Here is a 20,642-nt window from a genome sequence, read left to right as displayed (position 1 = left end):
TTAAAGAGTCACAGCGTTATAAAGGTTGAGAATTGCTCTGGGGGTTTTGCGGGTGGCGCTTCTTATGGTCTCCCAAAGTACTTCCCTATGGGCAGCTGTTAGCTGATAACATAGCCAAGCCTTTTCCTGTAGGTGCTTAAAAGCAGTGAGCTCAGACTACAGATTAAGAATCCTTCATCTAAAACTCTGAAATCCAAACGCCCCCAAATCTGACATTTTTGGAGCTGGACATTGTGGCACGTACCTGTAGCTTCAGCTACTCGGTAAATCCTGAAGCAGGAGGATTGCTTTTAGCTCCGGAGCTCTAGACCTCAACGAGTAAAACTGCAAGAACCTATCTGTGATGGTTTGAATATGCTTGGCCCAGAGAGCGACACTATTAGGAGGTGTGACCTTGTTGGAAGAACTGTGTCACTGTGGGCGTAGGCTTTAAGATCCTTGTCCTAGCTCCCTGGAAGTCAGTCTTCTGTTTGTCTTTGGAGCAAGATGTTGAACTCTCAGGTCCTTCTACACCATGCCTACCTGGGTGCCGCCATGATGATAAAGGACTGAACCTCTGAACCTGTAAGCCAGTCCCAACTGAATGTTGTTCTTATAAGAGTTGCCTTGGGGGCTGGCTTAGCGGTTAGGAGCACTGACTGCTCTTCCGAACTTCCTGAGTTCAAATCCCAGCATCCACATGGTGGCTCACAACCATCCGTAATGAGATCTGACACCCTCTTCTGGTGTGTCTGAAGACAGCTATGGTGTACTTAGATATAATAATAAATAAATCTTTAGGCTGGAGCAAGCAGGGCCAACCAGAGAGAGCAACCTTCATTCTCAGCAACTATAATATGGCTCACAACCATCAGTAGAGCTGCAGTGTACTCATATACATAAAATAAATCTTTAAAAAAGCCAAGAGTTGCCTTGGGGCTAATGAGATGGCTCAGTGGCTAAGAGCACTGGCTGCTCTTCCAGAGGTCCTGAGTTCAATTCCCGGTAACCACATGATGGCTCACAACCATCTATAGGGGGATCTGATGCCCTCTTCAGATAGGCAGATGTATGTGCAGCAGAGCACTCATACATAAAATAAATAAAATTTGGCCATGGTGTCTCTTCACAGCAGTAAAACCCTAACTAAGACACTATCTAAAATAATACACAGACACACATATGCTGGACATGTTTTGAATGCTGACATGATACCACAGGTGGACAGCTCCATCCCTGACCTCATGTGCTAGGTCATCCAAATACAGGTGTACAAAAATATTACAATACTTCCAGGTGATATGAATAAGGTGTGTGTAAGATATAAATGGATTTCATCTCTGGCCTTGGTCCTCATTCCCAAGGTAGCTCATCATGTAATTGCAAATATCCCCAAATCCTGATTGCTTCTTATCTCAAACATCCTGGCTAAGAGATATTTGGCCTGAACCTTCCAATCTAACCAGCTTGGATCCACACTTTGAGTTTCTAGTCACTGAAGCCACTTCTAGATCCAAATACTTTATGGATCAAAGGTTGAGAGATTTTATTTGGTTTTGGCACTCATGTTATAAAAAACGCAAACTGCCAGGGCTGGAGAGATGGCTCAGAGGTTAAGAGCACTGACTGCTCTTCCAGAGGTCATGAGTTCAATTCTCAGCAACCACACGGTGGCTCACACCCATCTGTAATGGGATCTGATACCTTCTTCTGGTGTGTCTAAAGATAGCTACAGTGTACTTATATAACTAAAATAAGAAAATCTTAGAGGGAAAAGAAAAGCAAGTTGCCTTCCCTTCTCCTCTATGCTCACACCATACCAGTGAACACTGGACTCTCCTGTGACCCCCAAGATGTGCGGCTTTCTGCCTACGTCTCTGAGTGACCAGAAGCTCGGTATCTTCTGATGTGATTCAATTCTGACACAATTGACCTGGAGACTATTTCATCAGACCTCATGGATTAGGTAGGATTCAGTCCCTGGAGACTTCAGACCCAGTGGCAAGACGGGGCCTCTGGAATTATTTATTTTTCTCCCCTTTCTTTGAGACAGGGTCTCATATAGTGCCAAGTGGCCTCAAACTCTACGTAGCTGAAAATGCTCTCGACCAGTTGCTAAGGTTCTAAGTGCCACCATATATAGTTTTATGCAAGGCTGGGGATCCAACTCAAGACTACGTGTGTACTAGGCAAGCACTCTGGCAGTGAGCCACACTGCTAGCCTAGCCTATAGAATTCCTGACCAACTAGAAATGGACTGGTGTTTTCATGTTCCCTCCTGAGATTCAGTCACTTTGCTAGAGTTTGCTCACACAACACAGGGGAACAACACTACACTACTGCTTCCTGGTTTGTTACAAAGATCATTCTAAAGGATAGAAATAAGCAGTCAGACAAAAGGGCACATAGGACGAGGTCAGGAAGGGTCTTGAGCTCCTGTCTCCCGCGGTAGTAGGGAGCCTGCTCCCAGCAGGTGAAAGAATACAGGTCTCCCCTCAAGCCCACATTTAGCTAGACATAGAACCTCAAACCAAAGCAGTATCTGAGGCTCATCAAATCTTGCCCTTTGGAGTTTATGTGAAGGTTCGACTGCACACACACAGACTAGTCCTTTTTCTCCATCATGTTTTTCAGTATGTCAAGAGCAACCAGGAATTGTCAGAGAAACTATCTAACTTGCAGCAAGAAAAGGAAGCTCTATGGCAAGAACACGGGCGGTTTTTGGAGCAACTTGGTGATCATGTGAGGTAAAATAAATAAATAAATAAATAGCAGGTTTCCTGTGGACAAATAGGATACAGGGGGCTCAACTGCTAGCAGCCCCCAGAGCAATCACACTACGGGGGCCATCAGTGTGATTTCCCAGTCCCATCTACATAGTTCCAAGGAAGGTGTGGGCCCAATTCCTCCCCAAGAAGAGGGATTTAACTATTTACGGAACTCTGTTTGTATCTTGCTTTCCCCAAGTATACCCCCTCACTGTCTTCAAGGGTTTCCCCTATGTTCTTTAATAGATACTGTTTACTTTTAATTTATGTATATGAGTGTGAGCCTACATGTGTCCACATGTGCATGCAGGAGCCCTTGGAGGCCATAAGAGGGCGTCAGATCCCCTGGAACTGGAGTTACATACAGGTGGTTGTAAGCCACCATGTGGGTGCCTAAGCATTGAGCTCTCTTTGGGCTGTCTTATATTTCCTTTCCTCTGCCTGGACAGTATATACACCAGACACCAGAGGGCCAGGGTGTGCAAAAGTCCTAACTGATCACTGCAGTGTTACCTGCCTCGATAGCAGAGCCTTCCTGGGACCTCCCTGAGGCCAGGCCCAAGTCCCATTCTCACTGCTATTGACAAACAGTGCCAACATGCTGGTACCAGTTTGCTGCAGAACTCCCTCCCTGTATAGGATGGTTGTGAAACCATGCAATTTTACTCAGTGTAATTTCACGCCTTGACCAGCATTTGGCGCCAGAGAGCACAAAAACCAAAAGTGCCATTTGAAAAGCGAAAAGCATAGGCTAGCCAGTCATCCCACCACAGGCCTGATTCCCTTTGGAATGGCTCCAGGGTCCATGATTGAACAGCACCGTGCATCGTTAATGCCCTGGCAAACGTCCAAAAGCATCCCGCCGCCGCTGCTGCTACCATGATGGAGGAGCTGCTGTTTCCCCAGGTCCCCTTTGAAGGGGGAAAGGATCTTGATGAAATTGTCCTCCAACATCCTTGCTTTTGAGCTATATAGAATACATATCCAAAAGACTAATAGACAATTCAATGCATTTTGGTAGATGTGTATATACATGTAACTCCCACCTCAGTCAAGATGCAGAACACGTCCCCCGCTGCTGGAGTCTCTCCTGCCTGTGTGCAGTCAGTCTGCAGCTGTATCCCCTGTGTCTTCCTCAGGCAACCACTGCTGTGCTGTGTGCGTTCCCAGAATCTCTAAGCAGGCTCGCTCTGCATGTTGTTCTTTTCATGCCTAACTTGAGCAAGAGCTCAACATATTCCATTATTTACACATGCCCTTACAGCTAGGTCTTTCTTTCCACTGGACTTTGATTGTGTGTGTGTGTGTGTGTGTGTGTGTGTGTGTGTGTGTGTGTGTGTTACGGCTGCAAGGCTGAATAATTCCCCATGTTATTTATGCATGACCTTTAGAAAAATGACTCCAACCCCAGCTGCATGTGCGTGGGTCCTTACACACATGAATTTAATTGAACTCTATGAAGAACTACTAGTGTTTTCCCAGAGCATCACCATACAGTTCTAACATTGTCCAGAGTTGAAGGTCACAGATCCGTGAAGGGCAATGGAGGGAAAGGTCAAAGCACAAGGTTCCTTTTCGTTTCTGACTCCCTGATCCCAGTCCTGAACTTTACAGATAAATCTTGTATCTACATGTTTTCCCAGCTGCTTTTCCAGAGGAACAAATTCCTTACCTTCTTGAAGCCCAAGTAATAAGCACTCTGGTTTTACTTAGACACAAGCTAAAAATTTCCCCCTAAGTGTTGTGCTACCTCACAAGGCTGGTGGTTAACACAGTCAGAAGGACAGAAAAGCCACACATTCTATGGGCAAGTGGACTTAGAACCTCAGACCAAACCATTACCTAAGCCAGACAGCCAGACAGCAATAGCCAGGGAAGCCTATGGGTTCTCCCTGGCTGTCAGGCATCATGTGTGCAGGAACCAACATATAGATACACACATACGCAGAGTTTTGCAAACTAGACAGAAAACATGACAGTACTAAACATATTTGGAATCAGCTATTTTCCCAGTTTATAATTTATCCCTTTTCTTTCAAAATAAAATATATATTTTTAGTTAATCTAAGTGGCAAGGTAGCAGCTCTTTGGTTGGGAAGCTAAAGATTTGGGGCTTTAATTTTTTTATTTTATTTTTATGGGTATGAGTGTTTTGTTTGCATATATGTAAGTACGCCACATGCATGCCTGGCATCCTTGGAGGTCTGAAGAGGGCATGGGATCTGCTGGGACTGGTGTTATAAATGGTTGTGAGCTGTCTCCTGTGGGTGCTGGGAATTGAACCTGTGTTCTCTGCAAGAGCATCAAGTGACCTTAAGTGCTCAGCCAACTCTCTAGCCCAAGACTGGGTATCAATAGCCAGGATACGTAGAATAATTTCTGAAAGCGTGTGCTGTGTGTCAGGTGGCGTCAGAACATCACTGGGTGTGGTACGCTAGGTATTAATTAGTAGAGGCAGGAGGGCAGAAGTTCTAGGTCAGCTTCAAGTTCAAGGCTACCCTGGGCTACACGAGACACACTATTTTAGAAAAAAATCATGATGTTACTGGCTGTAGTGGCACACACCTATAATCTCAGCACTCAGGGAGTGGAAGCAGAAGGACCAGGAGTTCAAAGCCAGCCTGTGGCACATTGTTAGAAAACTGTCTCAAAATCAAAAGTCTATCAGCATCACTGTGAACACCTGGGAGGCCTAGAGGAAGCTAGGAAGGTTGTGTGTAGTGTGAGATGCCCCATCTCTGATGCTCCTCAGGATGCTGGTACCCAGGAATAGCTTCCACCACGCATCCCCAATGCAAAAGAAAAAGAGATTGTTATGGGAGGGAATTATCTTCTTAGGAACTGAAAACAACTTACAGAAGTGTGTATTTCACACTATGTAGTAGGCACTGTGCAAGGGCCGTGGACTGAAATGGGTCTGTGACAAGTTTATGAATATAGCTGTCTATAGGGAGTGGCATTAGTTAGGGTACTATATGAAAACCTGAATCGAAATGGCTTCAGAGGCCAGGAGGCAGCTCAGTTGGTAGTTACATGAGGACCTGAGTTCAGATCCCCAGAATCCATGTAATGAGCCTGTAACCTGGATGCTGAGGGAGAGGGGAAGACAGGCAGATCCTGGAGCTCACTGGCCCGTCAGCCTAGTCAGATGCGTGAGCTCCCAGTTCAGTGTCAAAATACAAGGTGAGAACCAGCACTCAGACATTGGCCTTTGGCCTCCATACTTAACCCCACATTTATGCACACCTGCATATAATGCACATACTTGTGAACACACACACACGCACACACACTCATGCACACACACAAAGCAGGAGATATAAAACTGGGCATGGTGACACATGCCCGTTATAGCCTCAGCCTTGGGATCATAAATTCAAGGCCAGTCTGGGCCACATAGTGAGTCCCCAGCCAGTCTAAGCTCCATAGTGGGACTCTGCCTCAAAAAACCAAAAAGAGGCTTGCAGTATGTGTGTGTTTCTCTCTTATCTGACAACGTAGGCATAAGCAGTCCATGCCCAACATGGAGGTCCCCTGTGTCAGGAGCTGAGGCTTCTGCTGCCTTGCCGTTGCTCCAGCATCTTGTAGTGTTTTGTTTTGTTTTGTTGTTTTGATTGGTTGGTTTTTTAGTTTCAGGTTTTGCTTTGGTTTGGCTTGGTTTTGGTTGGTTTTTGTTTGTTTTTAGACAGGGGTTCTCTATGTGGGCCTGGAACTTACTCTGTAGACCAGGCTGGCCTTGAACTCAGAAATCCACCTGTCTCTGCCTCCCAAGTGCTGGGATTAAAGGCGTGCGCCACCACTGCTCAGCAATAATATATTTTTTTAAATACAAAGAGTATAGGCCAAGTATGGCGGCACATGCCTTTAAGCTCAGCACTTGGGAGGGAGGCAGAGGCAGGTGGATCCTTGTGAGTTCAAGGCCAGGCTGTTCTACATAGAAAGCTTCAGGTCAGCCAGGGCTATATGGTGAGTACCTGTCTCAAAACAAAACAAAACAAAACAAAACAAAACAAAACAGTGGAGCCAGGAACTAGAAATAATAATTTTCATCAGTGGGGCAGGATTCAGAATTCCTACATCAGGGACCCAAAGCCCAGGAGTTTCCTAAATTAAACTCAAACACTAAAGAGTCATAAGTTCAAACCAAGGTAAGCCAGAGGCTGGAGTTCATAGGACTGGCTGAAGAGAGAATTGTGTCTGGAGCCACTGTCGCCGAGCCCAAGCCATGCTGCTTCTGCTCGCCCGTCACCCCCCCCATCGTGCACTAGCGGTCTCAAAAGATTCAAAGTCCAAGATGGCAACCCTCAAGGACCAGCTGATTGTGAATCTTCTTAAGGAAGAGCAGGCTCCCCAGGACAAGATTACAGTTGTTGGGGTTGGTGCTGTTGGCATGGCTTGTGCCATCAGTATCTTAATGAAGGGCTTGGCGGATGAGCTTGCCCTTGTTGACGTCATGGAAGACAAACTCAAGGGCGAGATGATGGATCTCCAGCATGGCAGCCTCTTCCTTAAAACACCAAAAATTGTCTTCAGCAAAGACTACTGTGTAACTGCGAACGCCAAGCTGGTCATCATCACAGGGGTGTCTGTCAGCAAGAGGGGGAGAGCCAACTCAACCTGGTCCAACGAAACATGAACATCTTCAAGTTCATCACTGCCAACATTGTGAAGCACAGTCCACACTTCGAGCTGCTGATTGTCTCAAATCCAGTGGATATCTTGACCTACGTGGCTTGGAAAATCAGTGGCTTTCCCAAAAGCCGAGTTATTGGAAGTGGTTGCAGTCTGGATTCAGCTCGGTTCTGTTACCTGATGGAAGAAAGGCTGGGGGTTCACCCTGAGCTGTCATGGCTGGGTCCTGGGAGAACATGGCAACTCCAGTGTGCCTGTGTGGAATGGTGTGAACGTTGCCGGTGTCTCCCTGAAGTCTCTGAACCCAGAACTGGGCACTGATGCAGACAAGGAACAGTGGAAGGAGGTTCAAAAGCAGGTGGTGGACAGTGCCTCCAAGGTGATCAAGCTGAGAGGTTACACATCCTGGGCCATTGGCCTCTCTGTGGCAGACTTGGCCGAGAGCATAATGAAGAACCTTAGGCGGGTGCATCCCATTTCCACCATGATTAAGGGACTTGGTCGAGAGCATAATGAACCTTAGGTGGGTGCATCCCATTTCCACCATGATTAAGGGTCTCTATGGAATCAGTGATGACGTCTTCCTCAGTGTCCCATGTATCCTGGGACAAAATAGAATCTCAGATGTTGTGAAGGTGACTCTGACTCCCGAGGACGAGGCCCGCCTGAAGAAGAGTGCAGACACCCTCTGGGGAATCGAGAAGGAGCTGCAGTTCTAAAGTCTTCTCAGTGTCCTAGCACTTCACTGTCCAGGCTGCAGCAGGGTTTCTATGGAGACCACACCCTTCTCTTCTGAACTGTGGTTAGTACAGTGGTTTTGAGGTGGTGTGGGGAAACATCTCACTCCCCACAGCTCTGTTGCCAAGTGGTACTTGTGTAGTGGTAACCTGGTTAGTGTGACAGTCCCGCTGTCTCCGAGACACACTGCCAACTGTGCAGGCTTCAATTACCCTGTGAGCCTGCTGCATTGCTGCCCTGCGCACCCTCACCAAACATGCCTAGGCCAACGAGTTCCCAGTTAGTCATAACCTGGCTCCAGTGTGTACGTCCATGATGCATATCTTGTGCATGAATGTTGTACAGGATATTTTATGTATTATATGTGTCTGTAGTGTGCATTGCAATGTTATGTGAGATGTAAAATCTGCATATGGATGATGGAACCAACCACCCAAGTGTCATGCCAATGAAAACACCAAATAAACCTTGAACAGTGAAAAAAAAAAAAGAGAGAAGAGAGGATTGTTCTAGACTCATCCCTCACATAGGTGAGGAAGATGCAAGGTAAGCCAGCATCCACACTAAAGGTTCATAGGTCATATCCAAAGGAGACCAATAGATCCTACCTGTATTCCAGAGTGCTTATCCTGAATTTTGCTTTTATAGAAACTACAAAGACAAACACCACTGTCACAAAGCCAAGCTTCAAAAGGTCAAGGACCGTCTAACTCACGAGCTAGAGATACGGAATAAGAGGATTAAAGAACTTGAAGATGAAACTGGAAAACTGCAACAGAAAATTGAAATGGTGAGAGAAAGAGAGAGAGGGAGAGGGGTAGGGGGAGAGAGAACGCTGTGACCCCACTGGCAGTCGGCAGTCTGAGAAGGCCCGCTTGTCTTCACATTCGTTACCCATGGCTTCTCTCTCCCGGCTTTCATTTTTTCCTACCACCTTCCACCTCTCCGTGTGAGGAGCTCTTTTTATTTTTAATGTATGTATGTTGTGCACACTGGTGTGTGGATGTGTGTGGATGTGTATGTATACATGCCTGCTTCCTTTCTCTCACTGGGCTAGTGCTTACCAGTGAGACTTAACTGGCTGGACAGCAAGCACCCAAGGATCCCTGCCTCTTTACTACACAGTGCTAGGTTAACCCTCACAGCCATGCCCAGGATTTTTAGGTGGGTTCTGGGGTGTTCCTTCCCAGGGGATGTGTCCTGCTCTCTGCTTCTGCCATTCCCCTTGCAAAGATGCAGGTATGTTGGACTTACTATACTATTTCTATATTGATAATGTATTATTATTATTATTATATTGGACATATTGATTTCACTTGGAACGCCCCATGAGGACAGAGGCAGAAAGGGGACGATGTGTCTGTAACCCAGAGAACATGGAGGATGCCTGGCAACCATACAACAGGAGGAGACTTGGAATGGCGTTCCTGTTAGGGCTTGGGGTGTAGCCCAGCACTAGAGCACTTGCCTAACATCACAAGGCCCTGGGTTCAGCCTCCAGTACTGACAGGGAGACCTTCTCTGTCCCCAGAACTAACCCTGGCAGCATCTTGATTCCAGATTTCTAGCCTCCTAGGACTGTGATAACATAAACTCCTGCCATGCAAAGCCACCAGGTATGTGGTAATTTGAATTGTCTAAGGTATGGTAAGGTAGCTAAGTTCTTACCTTTGTCCCTCTGCCTAACAATGAATATAACTACAGACCAGCCAGATGGCTCAGTGGGTAAAGGTACTAAGGCACTTGCTGTCAAGCCTATTAGCCCTAAATTCAATCCCCAAGGACCCAGAGATACTCAATAAGAACTTATTCCTGCAGCTAATACTCTAGCCTCCACATACATGCTATGGTACACACCCACATAATTGTTTAAAATCGATGGATGGATGGATGGATGGATGGATGGATGGATGGATGAATGAATGAATGAAAAGGGAATACAGCGAGTAGAGCACCATGGCATGTGCCTGTAATGCCAGCCCTTAAGAGTCTGAGGCAGGGGCTGGAGAGATGGCTCAGTGGTTAAGAGCATTGACTGCTCTTCCGAAGGTCCTGAGTTCAAATCCCAGCAACCGTAGGGTGGCTCACAACCGTCCATAATGAGATCTGATGTCCTCTTCTGGTACATCTGTAGTCAGCTACAATGTACTTACATATGATAAATAAATAAATCTTAAAAGGCAATGGGCTGGAGAAATGGCTCAGGAGTTAAGAGCACTGACTACTCTTCCAGAGGTCCTGAGTTCAATTCCCAGCACCCACATGGTGGCTCATAACCATCTATAATGGGACCCAATGCCCTCTTCTGGTGTGTCTGAAGACAGCTACAGTGTACTCATATAAATAAAATAAATAAATCCTTTAAAAAAAGAAGAGTCTGAGGCAAGAGTATCAACCTAGGATATATAACAAGTCTCTGTTCAAAACAAAAACAACTGAATATCCACAAAGCAGCTGGAAGTGTAGAATCCAGGGAGAAGATGTCAGTGCCTGCTGGAATTAAAACACGGGGAAGACAACTGTTTCTTCCTGGAGATTGAGTGCCAAGGTAGCTTTCATTGTGAATGTGTGCATTCCCTAGAGTAAACAATGCAAACAGGAGGCATCTAGCATAACTAAGAATGATGCCAAACTGGTGCCAACAGATTCGGGGGGCCAGAAAGAGACAAAGCAAGAGTTACTGGACTTACTGTTAAGACCTGGGCACGGGCCGAAGCTCTCAAATATATGTGTCCTTCTTCCTCTTCCTAGGAGAAAGTGTTCCAGGGTCAGATCATGGCCCAGAATGACATCCTCCTCCTGGAAAAGAGGAAGCTTCTGGAACAAGTCACAGATCAAGAAGAACTGATTTGCAGCAGCAAGTGCACGATATCTGCCTTCCAGAGCAAGTACGTGCACTGAGCTCCGGGGGGGTGGGGGGGGGGAGGGTCTCTCCACCCAGGGCATGGTGTGGCTGGAGACTGGGAGTGCCATGGAGGGGAGCAGAGTGTGCAGTTAGTGGACTTGTATAACAGTGATGACACACATGCTTAGCATGCATGAGGCTCTGTGTTTGATCCCTGCAGACAGGGAGGGAGGGAGGAAGGGAGGGAAACATTTTCTAGCTATACCTCCAATTTGTGCCATGTTTAGGGCGTCTTTACTGGATAAAGAAAACCAGCAGTTGCAGGAGAACTGCCTCCGGCTCATGCAGCAAATTGGCCTCTTGGAACAAATTATAAGGAGCATCCAGATTCGCAGAGAAGAGGTGAGATGTGAGCTTTGTATTGGGTCCTGACTCTAAGGTTTGGCTCCATGGTTCCCCCTGCCACAGTCTGCTCTTGGCTACATGGTGAGCTGTGGCAGAGCGGCTCACTCCTCAAGGGCACTTGGGACAGTAGACCTGTGACTGATCTTGGTGAGTCCTGCTTGTCACTTGGTTAACTTTCATAACACTTTTATCCAGCATAATCCCAAAGCCATCCACATATGCCTCTAAGCATCTTTCTAAATGTGCTACATTGCGGTTGCCCTTTTTCTTCTCTAAATCAGTCACTTAGCAGTGCAGTCTCAGAGGGCAAGAACTGTAGCTCATCGGTGACCACATCGGGGAACTGGCATAGCTCATACATGACTGTATCTGTGGACAGGTATAGTTCATATTTGACCATATCTTCAAACACTCATGCTTTTTTTTTAACTAGGGGTTTTTATTATTATTAATTAATTATATATAAGTGTACTGTAGCTGTCTTCAGACACTCCAGAAGAGGGAGTCAGATCTCCTTACAGATGGTTGGGAGCCACCATGTGGTTGCTGGGATTTGAACTCAGGCCCTTCAGAAGATCAGTCGGGTGCTCTTACACGCCAAGCCATCTCACCAGCCCGCACTCATGCTTTGAAAATGAATGGATGCTAAATGTTTTCTCAGATGTGCTTCCTTCCGAACAACCCTGTTTGTAGCATATTGTTCTGGCCCTGTTTGGAGAGAAAGAATAGCAGATCTGAGGCTCGGAAAGGTTGAGTGAAGCCAGTTTAGTCTACTAAAGAGTCAAGACTGAGGAGAGCAACTGAGTCAGAGAAAAACAACTATTTCCAAATTCCAACAGATAAATAGCCACAGAGAACTGTGGGGGATAGTGTGGGCTCAGTCAAGGTCCAGAGTCTGACTGGTGAAGAATGAGACTTCAGTAAGCAGAATCAGATGATAGATCCGGGATAGAGGCTACTTCCTCCTTGCCCTGGTGTGATTGCCTGCAAGGCGTCCTTTTGGAAGATGCTTCTCCACAGATCTGGTTATTGGCTCTTCAGCTATAATACCTTCTTCTTGTTTATTCTCACAAAGGTAATTACTTCTAAGCTATATGAGGTGTTTCCCAGTTGTCATCAGATGCAGAACTGCCCGCTTGTGTGACCTGATTGCCAAAAAAAGTTTCTCTGTTTGCTTGAGTGAGTTCTTTCTCCCTCAATCCACTCACTCCTCAACCGTTAACTCAAGGAACTCGGCTGGGTCCTGAAACACCAAGAGAGTCTGTGTCTTCATATGTCTTCATTCCAGTACGGAAAGGCAGACACACCTGGGAATGAAGATGACAGGATTACAAGTCATAAGACTATATGGAGACCGTGCATAGGGCCTCATACCTGTAATCCCAGAACAAAGGAGGCTAAGGCACGAAGGTTAGGAGTTCAAGACTAATGTCTGCTACTTAAGGATTTCAAGGCCAGCCTGGAGTACATAAGACTCTGTCTCAACCAAACAACAACAATTCAACAACATCCACAATAACAACTAAGAAGGCTAGACTGGTAGGGTAGCCTTTGCCTAAAGAATGACTTGAGTTCAGTTCCTGGAACCCACACTGGGGAGGAAAAGAACCAAGTCCTCTGACTTGAAGAAGAAGAAAAAAAAAAAAAAAAAAAGCCATGTGATGGTGGCGCACACCTTTAATCCCAGCACTCAGGAGGCAGGGGCAGGTAAATCTCTGAGTTCCAGGCCAGCGAGTCCCTGGACAGAGAAGCTCTGCCTCGAACTCCCCACCCTCACTCCAACAATAATTTTAAAAAGGCTTTATTATTATTAGCCAGCTAGCGACTATACTGGGTATTTGGGATCACAGTGTAGCACTGAGCCTTTCTCAGGGGGAGCTTTTAAGCACAAAAACAATGTCCTTGATTGACACACTTCAGTTAACAGGAACAGCTAGCCAGACTCAGAACAACAGAAGCTAAAAGGCAAGGTTAGTACATTCAGAGACTTCCCCAGAACTATGAACATTGATGGATTAGGCCTTTGTTTCTGTTTAGGCAGGTGGTGCTGTCTCCATGCTGAGTTTTATGGCCTGAATGGTGCTTCTGTCATGGAGTCAGTTGTGCTGAGGTATGGGGCTCTGTTACAACCCCAGAAGGTAATCAATACAGACCAAGTAGCAGATATCATCAAAGCCCATTTTGTGAACCAATGAGTTTGTTAGAATTATTTATAGGCGCATGATTGAGGGTTACTTCCAGGAGAAGAAATGACTCAAAGACATCTGCCTCACCAAAAGCCATCCCACCATGGGTGACAGCTCATGAAAGCTGGAAACTTGGAGCACACCACACAACCTGCAGACAGCTCAACAGGTTAGAGAGTCCCTTCTAGGCAACTCAGCTGTTCTGATTGTGTCTTTTACCAGTCCTTTCTAGAAAGTGTATCATCTTGGAGACTAAGAAGACTAGCTAATCTGGTCAGTTTCAGGGACTTCCTGAAGCTTATGGGTTGTTTAAGTCCTAAATTTAAAGCACTTTTCTGCAGGATGGCATGTTTCTCTTCCCTTTAGAACATCTTAAAAAATTTTTAAAGATTGATTGATTGATTGATTGATTGATTGTGTATGAGTACACTGTAGCTGTCTTCAGACATACCAGAAGAGAACATCAGATCTCATTACAGATGGTTGTGAGTCACCACGTGGTTGCTGGGATTTGAACTCAGGACCTTTGGGAGAGCAGTCAATGCTCTTAATAGCTGAGCCATCTCTCCAGCCCCTAGAACATCTTAAATTTTAAGGAGCATCCCTCTAAAATGTAATGTTTTATCTCTTATACAAAAACAATATATGAGGAACTGGAGAGATGGCTCAGCAGTCAAGAGCACTGACTGTTCTTCCAGAGGACTTGGGTTCAATTCCAGCACCCACATGGCAGCTCACACCTGTCTGTCACTCCACTTACAAAATACCAATGCACATAAAATAAAAATAAAAAGATAACAAAGAAACACAACAACAACAAAAAAACAATATGTAAACTTATCATTCCCCTCAGAATTGCTGGGATTTTCCTTTTTTTTTCCTTAGAATTATTTATTTTATGTTTATGAGTACACTGTAGCTGTTTTTAGACAATTCAGAAGAGGGTATCAGATCCCATTACAGATGGTTGTGAGCCACCATGTGGTTGCTAGGAATTGAACTCAGGACCTCTGGAAGAGCAGTCAGTGCTCTTAACTGCTCAGCTATCTCTCCAGCCCCCTGCTGGAAATTTCTTGCATGAATTATTTGGTCTACATCAAAGGTTAAGTTGTAGTCCAGTTCAGGGAAGCCAGTAAACCCATGTAAAATTTGGTCTGTGTTCATCTCTGTTTTTATTTTGTCATCATCATCATCATCATCATCATCATCATCATCATCATTATTATTATTATTATTATTATTATTATTTCTACTGGTTTGGGGAAGGGTTGTGACAAAGTCCCTTATTCTATACCCTTGGGTAAACTGGAACACACTGTATAGGCTATATTAACCTCAAGCACACACTGATCCTCCTGCCTCAGCCTCTTGAATGCTAAGATTATAGTCATGAGCCACCATGGCCAGCTTTAATCTGTTTTCCTGGGGGGGGGGACCATTTTATTTGTAAAGTCATAAAGCTCACACACACACACACACACAAGACATAGGAGGAATGCACCCCAATATGACAAAGGCCATGTTTGACAAACACACAGCTGTCATGGAACTCAGGGCTAAAAGCTGAAAGGCTTCATTCTAGGGTCAGGAACAAGACGACATTTCTGCTCTAACCAACTTCTGTTCAGGGAAGAGCTGGAAGTCCTTGACAGGGATAATTTGGCAAAGACACAGAGGCTTCCAAATAGAAATGGAAGAGGTGAAATTGTCAGTGTGAGCTGATGATATGATCTTGCATACAGAAAACCATAACCACCCCCTAGTCCCTCTGGAAAAGCTCTATTAGAGCAAGAAAGGGATGCCACGTAGAAGTCAAATCTTTCAGTACACTAACATAAACTTATATGAGAAGGAACCAAGCAGTAAGCCAGCAAGATGGCTCTGTGGGTAAAGATGCTCGTTACCAAGCCTGATAACTGAGTTCCATCCTGGGACACGCATGGTGGAAGGAGAGAACCAGATCCCACAAGGTATCTTCCGACCTCTACATACAGAAACAGATAAACAAACAAATAAATGTTATGGGAAAAGGATGAAATCAAGAAAGTCCAGGAAATAGATTAGTGGTAGGATGCTCGTCTGGAATACTCAAAGCCCTGGTTCAATCTCACCACTCCTCACCCCTCCCACCCCATCAAAAAGAAAAAAAGTGTTGGGCTGGGAATGTAGTTCAGTTGGTGTCTAGTGCTTTGCCTGGTATGCACATACATGGCTCTTGGTTTGCTCCCCGGCAGTATATACATAAGTATTAGCCAGGGTTCTCTAGAGTCACAGAACTTATGGAATGTCTCTATATATTATAAGAATTTACTGTAATGACTTAACAGTCTGTAACCCAAAAGTGGGCAGCTGTGAATGGGAAGTCCAAGAATCTAGTATTTGTTCAGTCCCACCAGGCTAGTTGCTTCAGCTGATCTTCTATATAAGCTGGAATCCTGAAGAATTAGGTTCCAACAGATGTGCTGGCAAGTAAGTGCAAGTAGATAAAGAAGAGTGAGTCTTCCTTCTTCCAATGTCCTTATGTAGGCCTCCAGCAGATGGTGTAGCCCAGATTAACAGTGTGTACCACCATGCCTAGATCTGGAACTTGCTTTGTCCAAGGCTGGGCTTGAACTCAGAGACCTGCTTGCCTCAGTCTCCTGAGATTAAAGGCATATACTACACTTCCTGGGCCTATATTTTTCATGGCCGCTGTGCCTCAAGATCTCCGTGTCAAGATCTGGGTCTTCCAGCCTCAAGATATGTATCACAGGTGTACCCTCCATTTCTGGATTGTAGTTCATTCCAGATGTAATCAAGCACCACATATATGCAGTAAATATGCAGAATATATATATGTACATATATATATAATATACATATATACATATATATATATACATATATACATATATATATATATATATACACACACACACGTGTGTGTGTTCTCTCATATATATATATGAGAGAGTGGGGATAAAGAAAGTGAGAGATGAGACAGGAGGGGGAGAAGATAGAGGGGAGAATGGAAAGAAGGGGGAAAAGGGGGAAAGAGGAAAAGAAGGGTGAAAGGGGTGGGGGCTCAGTGGTTAAGAACACCGACTGCTCTTCCAGAGGTCCTGAGTTCAATTCCCAGCAACCACATGGTGGCTCATGACCATCTGTAATGGTATCTGATGCTCTCTTCTGGTGTTTCTGAAGAAAGCAGCAGTGTACTCGCATAAAATAAATCAAATATATGTATATGTGTATATATATATATATATTTATGGTCTGGTGAGATGACTCAGCTGTTAAGAGCACTGACTGTTCTTCCAAAGATCCTGAGTTCAAATCCCAGCAATCACATGGTGGTTAACAACCATCCATAATGAGATCTGACACCCTCTTCTGGGGTGTCTAAAGACAGCTACAGTGTACTTACATATAATAATAAATAAATCTTAAAAAGAAAAAGGGTAAAAGGGGAGAGGCGAGAGAAAGGGGAAGGGGGAAGGAGGGTGAGAAACTATTCATTCCGTACCATTTTATACTTTACATTGCTTGTAGTATGTTGTGCTGTTGGCAGCAGTAAATCAGTTTTATGTATCTTTATCTATATAGCATAAATTGTAGGATCTTACTGCCAGTGGCTTATCATTATAAAGACTGAATAGGGCTGGATCACCACCATGGATGCTCAGGGGATGAGAGTAATTGTTGTCTTTGCAGGGCACCTGGGCTTACTTCCCAACACCCACATCAGGTGACTCACAGTATTGTCCCAGGAAGTGTTCGTGAACCCCCAAAGACCGCCAAGGAGCTGTTTCTGATGTAGTAGCATTTAGGGTCTCTTTATTACACACTCAGGCTTGGGTTCTCCTCCAACCCAACACTGACACATCAGGATGGGAAGGGAAGGTGAAGCAGCCTCACCAGGGTTTTATAGGAAATGGAAGTAAGTGTGTATGAGGGAGTCTATCCCGGCAAGTATCTAACTGAATGTCTACTGTAAGCCAACAGTGGGTGCTCTGAAGCAAGACCATATGTAATCATAAACCGTCTGAAAGTACATCTGAAACAATCCGACTCAGCTATGATTAACTGTTGCTAGGAAGTAGCTCTGGACAAGGATAAGCTGTGGGGTCCTTCCTGGTATGTGGGTGCAGCTTAGGTTCTGCTGCAGGTCAAGTTCTCAGGCATATTTTCTTTAAGACAGAAGCCTGTCCCAAGATGGAGTAGGTTTGGCCTCTCAACAGTCACCTCTGTAACTCTAGTTCCAGGGGATCTAACACACATATATATGACACACACACACAGCCAAAATAATTATATCTTTTTAAAGATATATAATTTTCTTTTAGGAAACAGTAATTACTGACAACGCTGCATTTGAAATACTCAAAAAGATACTACCTTTACAAAACTCCAGGTGAGTTATATACATCAAGACTGTCATTAGCTGCACACCTAAGATGGCTCCTTACTGGTTCAGAGTGGCTGGCTTTGTTTTGGGGGGATTTTTTTTCTGCCTATATTTGGCTTTTGAATCTGCACCCAGTCTGTGCTCTCCTCACCAGCTTTCCAGTCCTACAGAATACCAATCTCAGGTAGGGGATAATCCACGAGCGCAGGCCTCCGATAGCTTTTATTTTGTCTTTTTCTTTGATTTGACAGCTGTAAAGTGCTAAAGTCCTATCAATGCCATAGACTCGTAGCCCTAAGCTTCTACCAGGAAGTTGTATGTAAGTTGATGCCCTCACACGTGGCCTTTCTCAGTTTCTCAGGGACAGGCTTCGTATTGTCAGCTGAAAATCTCCAGGAGACTGAGCTGCACAAATGGGAAGGCGCAGCAGCAATCCCCAAGTCCCCCGAGCCTCTTTCACGTTCACAGGATTCAGAAAGTGGATATATAAATGTGACTTCTCTAAAAGAGACACACAACACACAAGGGGACCAAAAGCCAGAACTATGACCTCACTGGTAGCTACAAGACTATTCATGCCTACTAACTCAGAGCCTGGATACAAAGGTGCAAACCGAGCAGGAGCAGTCTCACAGAACACCCTGGACATCAACAAGGATTCCTCAAAATCGCTTATTAAACAGCCATTAAAATTTTTCAAAGATGTAATTGTTTGATATACCTATTGATAATGAGGTTTTCAATTCTTTTTTTTTTCTGTCTATTAGTGGTTTGTCTCTGTGTGTGTGTCCATATACTCTGTGCATATGCCAGAAAGAGGGCATTGGCTCTCCTGAGTCTAGAGTAGCAGACAGCTGTGTCATGTGGGTGCTAGAAATGGAACCCCAGTCCTCTGTTGAACCATCTCCCCAGCCCTAAGAAGATTTTTATTTTATGTACATTGGTGTTTTGCCTGCATGTGTCTGTGTGAGGGTATCAGATCCCCTGGAACTGGAGTTACAGGCAGTTGTGAGCTGCCATGTGGGTGCTGAGCATCAAACCTGGGTCCTTTGAAAGAACAGTCAGTGCTCTTAACTGCTGAGCCATCTCTCCAGGCCTGAAGAGTTTTTTTTTTTTAAATAACGTTAGTAATACTCCACCAGAGAAGATTTATGTTTAGTAAGCACAGAATAAAAAAAAGCATTGGTCGTGGTGTGGAGGGAATTGGCCAGTGGTGAATAAATAGAAAGGTTTACTTAGTGCCATGCAAGGGGTAGTGGGTGCAATAAGGGACACTTGCAACCTTCTCGCGCATTGTCAGTGCAACTCACTGCGCTTTGCACTTAGTGTCCTTATTCAAGTATGTGTTCATTGGAGGACTCAACAAAAGCTTTATGTGTAGTGCTGTTATGTGTTTCAGATCCCCCTAGAACTTGAATGACAGATGGTTGAGACAAATGGATGCAGGGAATTGAACCTGGGTCCTCTGGGGAAACAGTCTGCAACTCTTTACTGCCAAGAAATCTCACCAGCCCCTCATTTGGGAACTTTCGAGATAACATCTCATGTTATCTCAGGGTCAGCCTACCCTCAAACTTGATGGGCTAGATGACCTTGAACTCCTGACCTTCCTACTTCCACTTCCCAAATACTGCGATTACAAGCATCTTCTACCACACCCTGCTAATGTATGTATTTTGATTTGAATTTTCCATTACATCTTTGAGAACTTCCTCCAGATCCACCCCCACTGCCCTACCTACCCAACTTGGTGTTCTGTCTCTCTCCTTTCTAAAGCTCACCAAAACCAATTTGTGATGCCCAAATATGCTTGGCTGTGTGGGCTTCCAATGAAGCAGGTGCTACACTAAAGCAATCTGATTCCCCCTCTTCCAGCAGCTATCAAGTGCCAATAGCTCCTTGAAGTATTTGTATCCTATTATACTTTTTTTTTCAAGGCCAGATTTCTGTGTATAGCCCTGGCTGTCCTGGAACTTGCTCTTGTGGATCAACTCAGAGATCTGCCTGTCTCTGCCCCCAGAGTTCTGGTATTATAGACATGTCCCACTACTGACTGGCAATAAAACATTCATTTAAATACATTTTTGAGGGCGAATGTTCATGTAGAAGTGAGGTTTGGCATTGAATACCTTTCTCAAATTCTGTAGTTTTAGTATTAATATTCATTTCTGTAAATGCACATGTGTGGATATGTACATCTGTACAGGCACTAAGGCCAGAAAAGGACACTGAATGGCTTCCTCTGTCATCTACCACCTATTATGTTGAAGCAGAGTCTCTCCCTCAACCTGGGCTTCCAGTTTTCTCCAAGAGGTTGGAAGCCAGTAAGCCCCAGTGAACATCCACCCTCCTCGAAGCTGGGCATGCAGGCATGTGGAGGGTACCCAGTTTGACACATGGGTGTTGGAACACTCTAGTCCTCCTGAGCCATCTCTCCAGCCCCAGTTCCAAAAGAATATAGCAATCCATGTATGTAATTTCAGCACTTGGGAGGCTGAGATAGGAAGTTGGAAGAGTTCAAAGCCAACCCATGATACACAGCAAGACTGTCTTAAAATTAAAAAAAAAAGTGAAAAAATGTTTCAAAAAAGACCTTAAGCTGGGCAGTGGTGGTGCATGCCTTTAATCCCAGCACTTGGGAGGCAGAGGTAGGCAGATTTCTGAGTTCGAGGACAGCCTGGTCTACAGAGTGAGTTCCAGGA

At 44.9% G+C, this 20,642-nt stretch overlaps 1 protein-coding gene and 1 pseudogene across 12 annotated transcripts in view; both read left to right on the top strand.

Moving 5' to 3' along the window:
- The window catches only part of Ccdc30 (coiled-coil domain containing 30), a 93,054-nt gene extending 73,035 nt beyond the window's left edge, over positions 1–20,019 (top strand). For 4 of the 12 annotated variants that reach the window (NM_001270435.1, NM_029286.2, NM_028506.1 and 1 more), the window contains 6 exons: positions 2,614–2,726; positions 8,766–8,907; positions 10,869–11,005; positions 11,250–11,364; positions 17,879–17,946; positions 18,294–19,594. In NM_001270435.1, coding sequence (NP_001257364.1) covers positions 2,614–2,726; positions 8,766–8,907; positions 10,869–11,005; positions 11,250–11,364; positions 17,879–17,946; positions 18,294–18,489 — 771 coding nt within the window. In that variant the 3' untranslated portion in view covers positions 18,490–19,594. Of the gene's footprint in view, positions 1–2,613; positions 2,727–8,765; positions 8,908–10,868; positions 11,006–11,249; positions 11,365–17,878; positions 17,947–18,293 lie in introns of those variants that run through there. The other 8 variants (XM_011240615.3, XM_017320409.2, XM_030253833.1 and 5 more) reach the window with 5 other exon arrangements.
- On the top strand, positions 6,945–8,607 carry Ldha-ps2 (lactate dehydrogenase A, pseudogene 2; annotated as a pseudogene).
- Positions 20,020–20,642: the final 623 nt, after the last annotated feature.

Source organism: Mus musculus, chromosome 4 (assembly GCF_000001635.26).
Source record: "Mus musculus strain C57BL/6J chromosome 4, GRCm38.p6 C57BL/6J".
NCBI lineage: Eukaryota > Metazoa > Chordata > Mammalia > Rodentia > Muridae > Mus > Mus musculus.
Note: the sequence above shows the minus strand (reverse complement) of the source record. Positions and strands in the feature narration are given on the sequence as shown.